This window comes from Lactuca sativa, chromosome 7, assembly GCF_002870075.4.
Source record: "Lactuca sativa cultivar Salinas chromosome 7, Lsat_Salinas_v11, whole genome shotgun sequence".
In the NCBI taxonomy this organism is placed as follows: domain Eukaryota; kingdom Viridiplantae; phylum Streptophyta; class Magnoliopsida; order Asterales; family Asteraceae; genus Lactuca; species Lactuca sativa.
Window position 1 is genome coordinate 183,425,454 of NC_056629.2, and position 14,468 is coordinate 183,439,921.

General features: G+C 32.5%; 2 protein-coding genes across 2 annotated transcripts; one reads left to right on the plus strand and one right to left on the minus strand.

Annotated features, from left to right (window-relative positions):
* The first annotated feature begins 730 nt into the window (after window positions 1–730).
* On the plus strand, window positions 731–3,947 carry LOC111914035 (trifunctional UDP-glucose 4,6-dehydratase/UDP-4-keto-6-deoxy-D-glucose 3,5-epimerase/UDP-4-keto-L-rhamnose-reductase RHM1). Its single transcript, XM_023909782.3, has 3 exons — window positions 731–1,023; window positions 1,649–3,222; window positions 3,305–3,947. Exons 2-3 carry the CDS (start codon window positions 1,660–1,662, stop codon window positions 3,746–3,748), a joined length of 2,007 nt encoding a protein of 668 aa, XP_023765550.1. The 5' UTR covers window positions 731–1,023; window positions 1,649–1,659; the 3' UTR covers window positions 3,749–3,947.
* Window positions 3,948–7,210: 3,263 nt separating this feature from the next.
* Window positions 7,211–9,792, minus strand: LOC111914025 (trifunctional UDP-glucose 4,6-dehydratase/UDP-4-keto-6-deoxy-D-glucose 3,5-epimerase/UDP-4-keto-L-rhamnose-reductase RHM1). Its single transcript, XM_023909774.3, has 3 exons — window positions 9,553–9,792; window positions 7,868–9,448; window positions 7,211–7,788 (listed from the first exon to the last, which is right to left on the minus strand). The coding sequence occupies exons 1-3, from the start codon at window positions 9,721–9,723 to the stop codon at window positions 7,309–7,311; spliced, it is 2,232 nt and encodes a 743-aa protein (XP_023765542.1). The 5' UTR covers window positions 9,724–9,792; the 3' UTR covers window positions 7,211–7,308.
* Window positions 9,793–14,468: the final 4,676 nt, after the last annotated feature.

Sequence of the window (14,468 nt, forward strand, 5' to 3'; positions counted from 1 at the left end):
ATCACAGCCAAGACAATTCTCTCTCTCATCTTGCTGATCTGGTAGCGCATTGCCCCTAGCAAGCCTCCTGGTGAGCACCATGGGATGGTTTTCTTCTTATGTAGCGAGCTCCCAACGAGAATTCTTAACGCTTGACTCCCTCGAGTCTAATGGCATAATACTTTCACCAATACCATTTATTTATCTTCTCACATTCACACACATTACTTCTACTTCAACATACAAATTACCATCATACATAATACTTTCACTAATACCATTTATTTATCTCAGACGGTCACACACATTACTTCATTTCAGCATACAAATTACCATCATTTAAATATTACTTTATAAAATTTGAAGTTGTTACATCATGGTCAGCCCAAAAGATAGAATTTATTGATTTACCCTTCAAAATTTTAAATAAACAAACAAACATAGGTGGTTTGTCGTGTTTTGCAATACTATATCAAGATTTCTAAATTCAGTTTCTAAATAGTGGGGATTCCTTTTTAGTTATTCAATTTATAATTTATTAATTGTGAATTTAATATTATTTTTCATTCTTTTTAAAGTTATTGAGAAAAAATGTTGTAACTTACTTATGTATATGATAAATTCTTTTATAAAAATTGAAACGAGGCACGACAAAAATTGATGCAAGGATCCATCCAAACATGGTTCACAGCACTACAGCAGTGTTATGTTGGTAAAGGTAGGGCAAGAAAGTGTGAATAAATATTAAATTTTGTGGGGGTTTTCATAAAGCGTGTAGGTGTCACACCATAACTCAATTCATCGTCATAATTGCCATCATATTCTTTGCCTTCGCTGGATTATATATCTACACACGCTAATCCTCACACAATCTTCCTGTACTGTGTGTATATATAGCAACTAGCATCGGTTTCCACTCGGTGAAATTGTCCGCGGTTTCTTTCTTCATAATTCATAATTTTGGTGGAAGTCTGTTTTGCTTTGCAACTCTCTCTGCTTTCAAATTCATATTTTGGTCCTGTCACAAATCCGGATCAAATTTATGTAAGTTCACATCTTTCAGTTTGCTACTGTATCTGCGTTTTTTTACTATGTTAATCGAAAGTGTTGATATTTTTCGATTGAATGATTTCTAATGTTTATCGTACGATGCGGACATTTTGTCGTGTTGATTAGATCTGGTTTAAGGCGTGTTAGTATCGAGCTTACTAAATTCGTTATAGATCTGTTTGAGTTCGATCACGTTTTAGGCTTATCGTGTGATTTCAAGTATTGCAATTGTGTTCAACATTTTAATCTGATCAAATTTAGGTTAATTTCAAGTTTGGTTTCAGATTTGGATGTTGATTGTTCATTGTTGCTGCCGATCTAGTCTGATCAGTTGATTTCAAGCTTTCTACTTTCTACTTTCTACTTTTACAGTGTTTACTTCTTTGCTTTTACGAAATCATTGATTAATTAGCTTGTTTTAGCTACATATTGTTCTTTAAGCTTCATTCCTTTTCTACTAATATGTTTTTTGATGTACGATTTGCCTAAACATGCTGTTGATCTCTAATGTTTATAATGAAGTTGTTTACTCTATAGATTAAGTGTTCAAATTTATGAAAGATTATAGCATATGGATCTTGAGTTTTTGACCTACATTATTGATCTTGTTTATGTTCAGATTGATCCAGTATGACCACATATACACCAAAAAACATCCTCATCACTGGAGCTGCTGGCTTCATTGCATCTCATGTCGCCAATCGCCTTATCAGAAGCTACCCAGATTACAAGATCGTTGTTCTTGACAAACTTGATTACTGCTCAAATCTCAAGAACCTCAACCCCTCCAAATCATCTCCCAACTTCAAATTTGTCAAAGGAGACATCGGGAGTGCAGATCTGGTCAATTACCTCTTAATCACCGAATCCATTGACACCATAATGCACTTTGCTGCTCAAACCCACGTAGACAACTCATTCGGAAACAGTTTCGAGTTCACAAAAAACAACATATACGGGACCCACGTGCTTCTCGAGGCCTGCAAAGTCACCCGCCAGATCAGACGATTCATCCACGTCAGCACAGACGAAGTATATGGTGAAACAGAGGAAGACGCCATTGTTGGCAACCATGAAGCCTCACAACTTCTTCCCACAAATCCATATTCTGCCACAAAAGCAGGTGCAGAAATGCTTGTGATGGCTTATGGGAGATCATATGGGTTACCCGTGATTACAACAAGAGGAAACAATGTTTATGGCCCAAATCAGTTCCCAGAAAAACTAATCCCTAAATTCATTCTCTTAGCCATGAGAGGGAAACCACTTCCCATTCATGGAGATGGATCTAATGTCAGAAGTTATCTCTACTGTGAAGATGTTGCTGAAGCTTTTGAAGTCATTCTTCACAAAGGCGAAGTGGGACATGTTTACAACATTGGAACTAAAAAAGAAAGACGAGTCATCGATGTTGCTAAAGACATGTGTAACCTTTTCAACATGGATCCTGAATCAAGCATCAAGTTTGTTGAAAACAGACCTTTCAATGATCAAAGATACTTTCTAGATGATGAAAAGCTCAAAAGCTTAGGGTGGGCCGAAAGAACAACATGGGAAGAAGGTTTGAAAAAGACAATGGAATGGTACATTAGCAACCCCGATTGGTGGGGTGATGTATCGGGTGCACTCCTCCCTCATCCAAGAATGCTAATGATGCCAGGTGGCGTTGAACGAGTGGTCGATGTATCCGAAAACATTCAATCCGATTCCCCTCATTCTGCTGTTAACCCTTCCCAATTCCGAAAAGTGGGCCCCGTTACCAAACCAAATAAACCATCTTTCAAGTTCTTGATTTATGGGAAAACAGGATGGATCGGTGGATTACTTGGGAAGCTATGTGAAAAACAAGGAATCCAATATGAATACGGAAAAGGGCGTTTGGAGAATCGGTCACAGATTCTAGAAGATATCCAAAAAATCAAACCCACCCATGTTTTCAATGCTGCGGGTATCACGGGTCGACCCAATGTCGATTGGTGCGAATCACATAAAACCGAAACGATTCGCACCAATGTCTCTGGGACCCTCACTTTAGCAGATGTCTGCAAAGAATCCGGAATCTTGATGATCAATTTCGCCACCGGATGCATTTTTGAATATGATGAGAAGCATCCGGAAGGTTCCGGAATCGGTTTCAAAGAAGAAGACACTCCTAATTTCACCGGATCCTTCTATTCCAAAACCAAGGCTATGGTAAGTAGTTTTAATAACCGGTAACTGATAACTGGTAACTGTGTCTAATACTGATACTGATACTGTGTGGTATGGTTTGCAGGTTGAGGAGCTACTGAAAGAATACGACAACGTGTGCACGTTGCGGGTCCGGATGCCGATTTCATCGGATCTAAACAACCCGCGAAACTTCATTACGAAAATTGCGCGATACGACAAAGTGGTGAATATTCCGAACAGTATGACGATTTTGGATGAGCTTTTACCGATATCGATTGAAATGGCAAAGAGAAACTTGAGGGGGATATGGAATTTTACAAATCCGGGGGTTGTGAGTCATAATGAAGTGTTGGAGATGTATAAGGAGTATATAAATCCGGGGTTTAAGTGGACGAATTTCACGCTTGAAGAGCAAGCGAGAGTGATTGTTGCACCAAGGAGTAATAATGAATTGGATATGACGAAATTGAAGGAGGAGTTTCCGGAGTTGTTGTCGATTAAGGAGTCGTTGATCAAGTATGTGTTTGAACCGAATAAAAAAGTTTAATTTTTTTTTTTTTTTTATATTATTATTATTGTTACATGTGTAATGTTTAAATAGTTTGAGATTATAGGGAAAGGAAGATCATACTGATAGTCTGATACTATATTGTTAGCAGATTGGTATTCTTGGTTTTTTTTACAGGTTTTGTTGTTAATTACAGAATGGTTATTTTGATATATTAATGTTGTTTTTTTTATGTGAATTTGAATTTTGTTATTGTTTATTCGAAGTATGTTGTTTTTTAGTGGATTTGTTTTTATTTGAGGACAAAAAAAGCGTGAATTAGAATTAGGAATACTTTAACGTGACAGTTGTGACGAGTTGGGGAAAAGGAGTTGGCCATGTGGTCCACTGGGTCACCGACTTTTGCTTGCTGGGACATTTGGCTTCATACTCGCACCGCTAACCTTTTAAGCCGTAAAGCCAGTAAATGACGTTTGAAATTTATAATTTATAAAGAGATTAATATAATTCTTATCTTAAAAGATATATTTTTTTTCTAAAAGAAAAACGCATTTTCTACGATATCACATTTTCACAAATCACACTTTTTTTTTTTGAAACTGCCGTCAGATTTCATTAGCACAAAGAAGTAAAAGATTTTGGTGGTGTTTGTTATTTGTGAATTTTTTTTTTTGATCAATTATGCTGTGTGAAGAAAGACGGAGAATACCTTTTGTTTTTCAGAAGACAAAAAATATGAGAATGTTTTTTTGACCTTTATTTTCAGGAAACAAAAAAATAATAATAATCTGATTTTGAAAAATGTTTTCTAAATTTTAATTACATTTCTTTTTTCCACCGCTACCACCACTCACTGTGCCACCGCTGCAAACAGCCACCACTACCACCTCTTTAGTATTTTGGTATTGTGAAAATGTGTTGTTTCACACTTTGTCTTTTTCTGTTATTTTTATTTTTCTGTTTGTGGAAAATCTATAAATGTTGTTGAAAGTATATGATTTTTTAAGTTACATTTAACGTTTCTTTTCTGTAATCTTTTTCAAATTATACTAGTTAATATAAACAAGTTTCATATTTCAACATGCTAATTCAACTGGATCCCAACTTAAAATTAAACGGGGTTGGGAATTTCAACGTATTTTACATTTCTATATACTAGTCGTCTACCCGCGCAAAGCGGCGGGCGACGAATAGTTTGATCTCTTTAGAGTTAAATGACATCTATTTTTCAAGAGCATTATCATACCATATTAAGGGGGTGTTTGACTAAGCTCTTTTAAAACAACTTATTAGGTTCCACACCACTATAAGTTAAAAAAGTGTTTGGATTAAAATAACTTATTACGGTGGGGAACCTCTAATACGTCATTTTTTTTTTCCATAAGTTACCCTACACTTACTTATTAACTTATAAGTTAATAAACTAATAAGCAATAAGCTTTTTTGCCAAACACCCCTTAAATGGTTATTACTTCCATTTATACATACCTAAACCACTTGTACCGTTTATCGTTCTCTTTTTTTTTTTTTTTTTTTTGTTTTCCTTAATTCCTTTATTAATTTAATATCCTACTAAGTAAAATGCTAAAATATATAAATAATAGTTTATAAAAATAAACCTTTAGAATATCAGGTGTTGTGATTCAAAAGTCGATAAATAGGCCTTTGAGAAGGCCAAAATACTCAGGTGTCAACTTGTTCATTGTGATTTTAAACCAAGTTTGGTCACAAATTAAAACATTTTCAACGATGGTATGTAATTCAAGGATTCATATTGATTTAGGTTCTCGAAACCTTAAAATATTGAACAAAATCTATATAGAACCTTATAATAAGGACAATAATCACCATAATCAGGAAGTCCATGTGATGAAACTTGATATTATAAGGATCAATGATGAAAAAGGTTTCATTTTTAAACTAAACAAGATGAAAAATATACAAACTACCTTAATTATGTCAAATCTTGTGTTTAACCGTTCTTTATTGCAAAAGTAAGATGTCAAAATATACAAACTAATGATAATACAATCCTCTAACTGGCCCTCTTGGTTGAGTTCTTTGAACCTGCAAAGCCAACATATTAAAGAAACATAGTAAAAACCTTTTTAGGAACAAACCTGATATAATAAAGCATTCACCAAATATATTTATAAGATAAAAATACAAAAGGTTAAAAATGATGAAATCAATTACAAGTAAGGATTAAAATAAAAACCTGTTAAGATTGTTAAGATAAGGCCTTTGCCCTATCCATTCCCAGAACCATCACATCCATAAGAAGATCCAAAAAATAAATCAAGTTTTTTGAAATCAAAGCATGTCTAGGTCAAAAATATCACCTGAAAGTGGAGCAATGAAAATACTTTGTTGACATATATGCAACAACAGAAATCCGAGCTTTCTGTTACCAAAAAATCACATACAAATTGATCATATGTCTAAATAAGGGGAGAGGTAAACAAAATCTTGAAGCTCTATCATTTGATGTGTAGCAAATAACAACTCCAAATAAGATCTGGGTGTTTTGATTTGCGATTCCAACTCAAGATACAAACAAATAAGAAGTGATAGGAAGGAGTCGCCTGATGCGGTGGTGTCTGATGGTTTTGACAACGGTGATGGTTGATCTTGTGAATACAATGGTGGCTGATGTTATTGGTGAAGACATGTGAGAATATAGGGGTGCAAGATAACCTGAACGATTCGAGATCATCATTGTGTTTAGAGAGAGAAAAAAGGATTCAAGAAGAGGATTCTTACCTAACTATGATAGAATTTCAGATCTTCAACATCAAAAATATAACATGCTATACTTTACAAAACTCCATTAACAATAGATTCACGGTAGGCTTTATAGCAGGGGATGTAAGAAAGAATCATTTGCAGGAGGGATATTTGAATCAAAATGTATTTTCTGATGGTTTCAAATTTTGAATTATCCGAAATTCAGGAAAGACGATAGAATTTGTTGAGAAATATAAGGATTTAAAACACACGTTAAAATTTAATATTATTTTATTGATAACTACTTGTACTATTAGCTTAATGATTTGAACGTCTTAAAAAAAATAATATTATTATATTCAATCTATTTTTAGAAAAAGTGAGATTTCTTTTTTATAAGATAGTAAATATATATATATATAATTGAATATAATAATTCAATTATAAAATTATATTATATCAAAAACAAGAAATTCATAATTCTAACTTTTAAATTTTGAACATTGTAACCGTACATAATGTTTTTCTTTTATGTGATTCTATTTTAACATCTTAACTTCAGTCCATAATCTATATGAATATATGATGCTAACGGTATTCACTTGTGTTTTTTATACTTACACCTGTAAACAAAATATTTGTAGCTCAATATGTTATGGCATAAGAAGTCCCCAATAGGCCTATATTGGCATCATATATCCACTATTTCACATTTTAGTTTCTTTTTTATTCGTTTAGACACGTATTCAATCAACATTTCCAGCCAAATAACAATCTCTCTAACTAAATTTTCCTGTATTCCAGAAATTATTCAAATATAAGGCTTTTTGCCATTCACCATAGTGAAACTCTTAGAACACGTCTTCAACAGCCTAAGTTGGCATTGTGTATCCATTATTGCACATCTTAATTTCTTTTTTATTCGGCCCAAACACGTACTTGATCAACGACTCCTTAATCGATAGCAATTCCGGAAACTCTTTCTTCAATTTCGTCACATCCAACTCATTATTACTCCTTGCTGCAACAATCACCAGCGCTTGCTCTTCAAGCGTAAAATTCGTCCACTTAAACCCCGGATTTATATATTCCTTATACATCTCCAATACTTCATTATGACTCACAACCCCCGGATTTGTAAAATTCCATATCCCCCTCAAGTTTCTCTTCGCCATTTCAATCGATAGCGGTAAAAGCTCATCCAAAATCGTCATACTGTTTGGAATATTCACCACTTTGTCGTATCGCGCGATTTTCGTAATGAAGTTTCGCGGGTTGTTTAGATCCGATGAAATCGGCATCCGGACCCGCAATGTGCACACATTGTCATATTCTCTTAGTAGCTCCTCAACCTGCAAACCATACCACACAGTATAGACACAGTTAGCAGTTACCAGTTACTAGTTACCAACGACCAATAAAACTAATTACCATGGCCTTGGTTTTGGAATAGAAGGATCCGGTGAAATTAGGAGTGTCTTCTTCTTTGAAACCGATTCCGGAACCTTCCGGATGCTTCTCATCGTATTCAAAAATGCATCCGGTGGCGAAATTGATCATCAAGATTCCGGATTCTTTGCAGACATCTGCTAAAGTAAGGGTCCCAGAGACATTGGTGCGTATCGTTTCGGTTTTATGCGATTCACACCAATCCACATTGGGTCGACCCGTGATACCCGCAGCATTGAAAACATGGGTGGGTTTGATTTTTTGGACATCTTCTACAATTTGTGACCGATTCTCCAAACGCCCTTTTCCGTATTCATATCCGATTCCTTGTTTTTCACATAGCTTCCCAAGTAATCCACCGATCCATCCTGTTTTCCCATAAATCAAGAACTTGAAAGATGGTTTACTCGTTTTTGCAACGGGGCCCACTTTTCGGAATTGGGAAGCGTTAACAGCAGCATGAGGGGAATCCGATTGGATGTTTTCGGATACATCGACCACTCGTTCAACGCCACCTGGCATCATTAGCATTCTTGGATGAGGAAGGAGTGCACCTGATACATCACCCCACCAATCGGGGTTGCTAATGTACCATTCCATTGTCTTTTTCAAACCTTCTTCCCATGTTGTTCTTTCGGCCCAGCCTAAGCTTTTGAGTTTTTCTTCATCTAGAAAGTATCTTTGATCATTGAAAGGCCTGTTTTCAACAAACTTGATGCTTGATTCAGGATCCATATTGAAAAGTGTACACATGTCTTTAGCAACATCAATGACTCGCCTTTCTTTTTTGGTTCCAATGTTGTAAACATGTCCCACTTCACCTTTGTGAAGAATGACTTCAAAAGCTTCAGCAACATCTTCACAGTAGAGATAACTTCTGACATTAGATCCATCTCCATGAATGGGAAGTGGGTTCCCTCTCATGGCTAAAAGAATGAATTTAGGGATTAATTTTTCTGGAAACTGATTTGGGCCATAAACGTTGTTTCCTCTTGTTGTAATCACGGGTAACCCATATGATCTACCATAAGCCATCACAAGCATTTCTGCACCTGCTTTTGTGGCAGAATATGGATTTGTGGGAAGAAGTTGCGAAGCTTCATGGTTGCCAACTACCGCGTCCTTCTCTGTTTCACCATACACTTCGTCTGTGCTGACATGGATGAACCTTCGGATCTGGCGAGTGACTTTGCATGCCTCAAGAAGAACATGGGTGCCACCGATGTTGTTTTTTGTGAACTCGAAGCTATTTCCGAATGAGTTATCTACATGGGTTTGAGCCGCAAAATGCATTATGGTATCAATGGATTCGGTGATCAGGATGTGATTGACTAGATCTGCACTCCCGATGTCTCCTTTGACAAATTTGAAGTTGGGAGATGATTTGGAGGGGTTGAGGTTCTTGAAATTTGAGCAGTAATCAAGTTTGTCAAGAACAACGATCTTGTAATCTGGGTAGCTTCTGACAAGGCGATTGGCAACATGAGAGGCGATGAATCCAGCAGCTCCGGTGATGAGGATGTTCTTTGGTGTGTACATCGTCATATGGCAGGAGCTATCGGTCTGAAGACAAACATGATCAACAATGTAACTCAACATGCGACGCTTATAATTTAACTTAACAGAGAAACGCAAACGCAATAACAAAATGAGAGATGTGAACTTACATAAATATGAATATGAACACAAGAGAGGGGTGAAAAACAGATTTCCACCAAAATTATGAAGAAAGAAACCGCGGACAATTTTACTGAGTAGAAGCCGATGCCTGAGCTTAAATATACATACACATTACAGGTGGATTGTGTGAGTGTTAAAAACTCACACCTTGCAACCATTCTTGTAATATGACATTAACAAACATGTGAACAAGCCTTGCTAAAAGTCTTTCCATATATGCAATTCATGTTGCAAATTGCAATGCCAAGCAAACTTTTTTACTTTTATATATATATATATATATATATATATATATATATATATATATATATATATATATATATATATATATATATATATATATATATATATATATATATATATATATATATATATATAGGAAAGGGTTATTTGGAAAACAAAAAAACCCTAAAAATCATAAAAATGCATAAAAAAATACCAAGACATCACAAAACTTTTCTTTTGAATTTTATTATCAAAAGATCGCAACATTTTTTTACAATTTTGCTGAAAAAAAATCAAAAATTTTTTTTGTCAAAAAAAAAAAATTTCAAAATTTCTTTTTCAGCGATTTTGACCTAAAAATTGCGATCTTTTAATAAAAAAAATTCAAAAATAAGTTTTGTGATCTCTAAGTAATTTTTTATGCATTTTAATGATTTTAAGTTTTTTTTTAGGGTTTTTTGTTTTCCATAGAACCTAAACTTATATATATATATATATATATATATATATATATATATATATATATATATATATATATATATATATATATATATATATATATATTATTAAAACAATAATTTTAATTTTCTTTTGACATGTGTCATCCTATTAGGCCTCATAATTAATGCATTTTTTTTGCCACATGTCACCCTATTAGGTCTCCTAATTAATGCATGTTATTTGTCAACATATTAATTTTCCATTACAAATTTTAAATTTTAAATTTTCCATTCTAATTATATTAAATTAAATAACATTAGAATAAAAATTAAAATAAAATTATTATACATTATAAGGTGATATAATTTCACATATTTATTTAAATTAACGATTATAACTTTATATAACTAAAAAATATCTCTTAGTTAATAATTTATTTAAAATAATTTATTAATAATTTTGAGTTCTCACTATAAAAGTTTAATTAATTTTGTAACCGCGGTTCCCACGAGTTATAAACTAGTATATATATATATATATATATATATATATATATATATATATATATATATATATATAGAGAGAGAGAGAGAGAGAGAGAGAGAGATGTAGGTTCAAATGCGAATGCACATATATTATGCGAATGTAGGAACTAATTAGAATTCAAGAAATATTAAATTATTATTAAATAACATAAACGGTATAATAGTAATCTAAACTATATTTAACTATGATAAATAAAATAAAATTAATAAATATCCCGTTAGATTAGGAATCAGTTTCACACATTCGTATAACATCACTATCGATTCCTTGCTTCCTTTAAGAAAATCGTCCGCCACACCCTTTAATGTTGCAAAAAAAAAAAAATCCAGCATCCGTCTTCACTGCCGATCTTCCACCTGCCTTCCTTCCCACCTTCGATGCCTACTTTTTTCCCCCGATTGAAGATGCCAACTCTAAATCCAAGCTTCTATCGAGTTCAACTTCTTAATTTCTCAGATGAAAGGGAAGGAAACCCTAAATCCAATAATCATGATAAGGAAACTCATCTACAGTTGTTAAATGAAAATGACACTTCCAAAATCAATTCATCAACGCTAAATCCAATTTTCGTAACCCTATTTGCATCAGCATCATTCATTCACTTCCGAAAGGTACTCTACTACTACATCTTTCTTTCTCTCTCTCTCTCTCTCTCTCTCTCTCTCTCTATATATATATATATATATATATATATATATATATATATATATATATATATTATTTTCTGAATGCTTTGTATTTTTATTATATGTTACGGTTTTGAGGCTTTCTCACGTAATTTTTAAGAACATCACGTCGACTTAACCCTAGCCCCCAAACCTTCAATCGCCGACCACAAAAGAAAGTTCTTAGAAGCTGCACTTTGTTATTATGACGTTTTACAAATCGAAAAGTGCCCAATTAGAATCGAGTGATTATTAACTTTCATGATTACGATTTGAATACATACCATGCATAAATCTTTAATTTTTGTTTCTTTTAATTGTTTTGTGTGACAATGACAAAGTGATTAATAAATGTCCACATAATTAATTCTGTTTACTTTTTTTGGTTGATGCCTACTACAATTTTTTTATATACTTCATCTTTTTTAATTATTGGTAATTCCTTTAGTAATGAAGCATGAAACACCCGATTCATTTGCTTTTGGTTTAATGGAGCATTATTAGGTTACTAGTTGTGAGACCGTATATTATACGAGTTGATTAAAACAAAATGATAAGTACGAACGATTAAATAAAAATTTTATTTGAATTTGAAATTGAAATAAGTGAAAATTATCAAAAACATGCAAAAAATAAATAAATTAAAATTATGTGTTTAGTGTATATTAAACGGGTTAATTATAACAAAATGTTAAACATAAAGGTTTAAACTGTAAATTTATTTGAAATTTAAAATTTGAAATTAATAGTCATTATGGTAGGTTTAATTTATGGAAACTAAATTAATGATATATTGAAATTGAAAATTAAAGTAATGACAAGTGGAAAATAAATATATCTCAAATTATGACAAAATGACATGTGACTAATTTTATGAGAAAAGGACATGTGGCAAAGTCATTTTCATTTATTATGGTTGATTACTATTATATTGTTTATAGAAAATTACCCAAGTTAGAATGATCGAAACTTTCAGGTGGTTTTAGTTAAACTTTAATACAAACTAAATGGATTTATGGATTAATTTTCTTTTTGTTTTATTATATACAAATTACTTATGAGATAATGTCATTAGAATCAATTTTTTTCAGCAGTGGATTACTTCATGTTCTTCCTATTTGGATATGGATTTTAGTGTTCATTTCTTTGAAGACCTGCAAATCGAATAGGAAAAAGTTACATCTTCATCCTCATATTCTTTCAGAATACATTATCAACAAGTCTTTTTAGAATGCATCATCATCAAATTATTTCAAAATGGATTGTGTGGCAGGAAGAAGGTATTGAGAAGCAATTGATTCTTGAAGATTATTAGTTGTGACATTCACTAGGTAAATCTAATTAATTTCATAATTTTTAAATAAGAATTTCTAAGTTAGAACTGTTAATTGGTATTTATATATGTTCTTAAATTGAAATTTCTTGGTTTTTTGTATACTTTTTTGTTCAGAATGATGAAAGTAGTGAATTATTGTCGATGATATATGATCCTTCTAACATCTCAACATATTGGGGTAAAAGGCCATGAACTTTGCGACACGTATCATTCAATTGGGATTTGTTGCAGGAGGATTTATTTCACGTCTTGCTTGGGACATGATAAATAAGAAGGTTAAAGAGGTAAGTATATATTTCATGTTGTTTGCTCATCTGTTTTGTGATTTTAATCTTTGTGAAATGCTGAAAACGATATAACTTGTCACTTCTAAAAGATTGATAGTTACTGTAAACCCATTTTGTTTTGCATTCTTAAAGAAGATATGGTCTTACCACTTCATTAATAATGGTAATTTGATTTGATATCCGGATAACATTGTAATATCTTTAGAAAAATGCAATTTTGGATGCGGTTTTATTGTAATATCTTGAAATAGTTTCTCATTGGCTTATTCTCCATTGTTGTTGCAGGCTCTTGTAAAGAGAATTGGTCTTGCTGGTAACTAAATGGTATGAGGGTTGTGTAAACACAATAGAGCATAAATTTATTCTCATAGAATGTGTTTCTAACATATGGTATCCTCATTTGTAATACATTTTACATTCTTTCAAAATTTTAGGGTTCACCTTACAAAATCAGCAACATTATTTTAGAGTATCAGGTTCATCTTACAAAAGCAACATCATTCTTTTAGAATATCAAAGTTTATTTTACAAAAGCAACAACATTCTTTTGGAAAAAGAAGGGTCCACCTTATAAAAACGGCAACATTCTTTTAGAATAAAAGGTTCCACCTTACAAAAACAACACAATTCATTCTTTAAGGGGAAATCTGGCAGAATGCATTGTTAAATTTCATATCATTTTTTGTACTTTCAAGAATTGCATATATCTTTTTCCTAAGAATTGTTGACATTAGTTAGCGAATGAATGAAATTTAGTTTTACTCTTTAAAAATGCATTTATACTTTTCATGTTTGTTGTAACTCATTGAAGAATGTGTATTGTTGTTTGTCAGAATGAGTATGTGTTTGCCTATTTTTATTGATTTCATACCCTTCTTGCTCTTGCATAAAAACTAAATCAATCAAATTCTTAAAGAATACATAAAGGTGTCATTCTTAAAGAATAAATGAATAAAACCGAAGCTTATAAAAGGTTGTGTTTGAATTGAATTAACTTTTGATAATCATATTTTTTACGATAAGAGAATTAATTATCCCCTAAAATTTGGGATTTTCATTTTTAAAATCTAAATTAATTGACTAAAATGCCCCTATAATGAAACTTCCATGTTTTTTCATATTCTCCAATGACTTTTCAAATGTATTTTAATAATGATTATTAATTACTTATACATCAAGCATAATATATAAGTTGTTACTTGTGATTTATGAATATTTGTTTCTCTTTTTAGTTCTTGGTTTCCTAAGCATCTCACTTTGAGTGAAATTCTTTCTGCATCTTCTTAGTTTATAATGTCACCAACTTGGAACATTTCAGTTTTAACAACATTGCACTACACTTCTCTAATCACTCATGCAAGAAGAATGTTGATTATATCGTGTTTTATATAGAAAAGACAAAA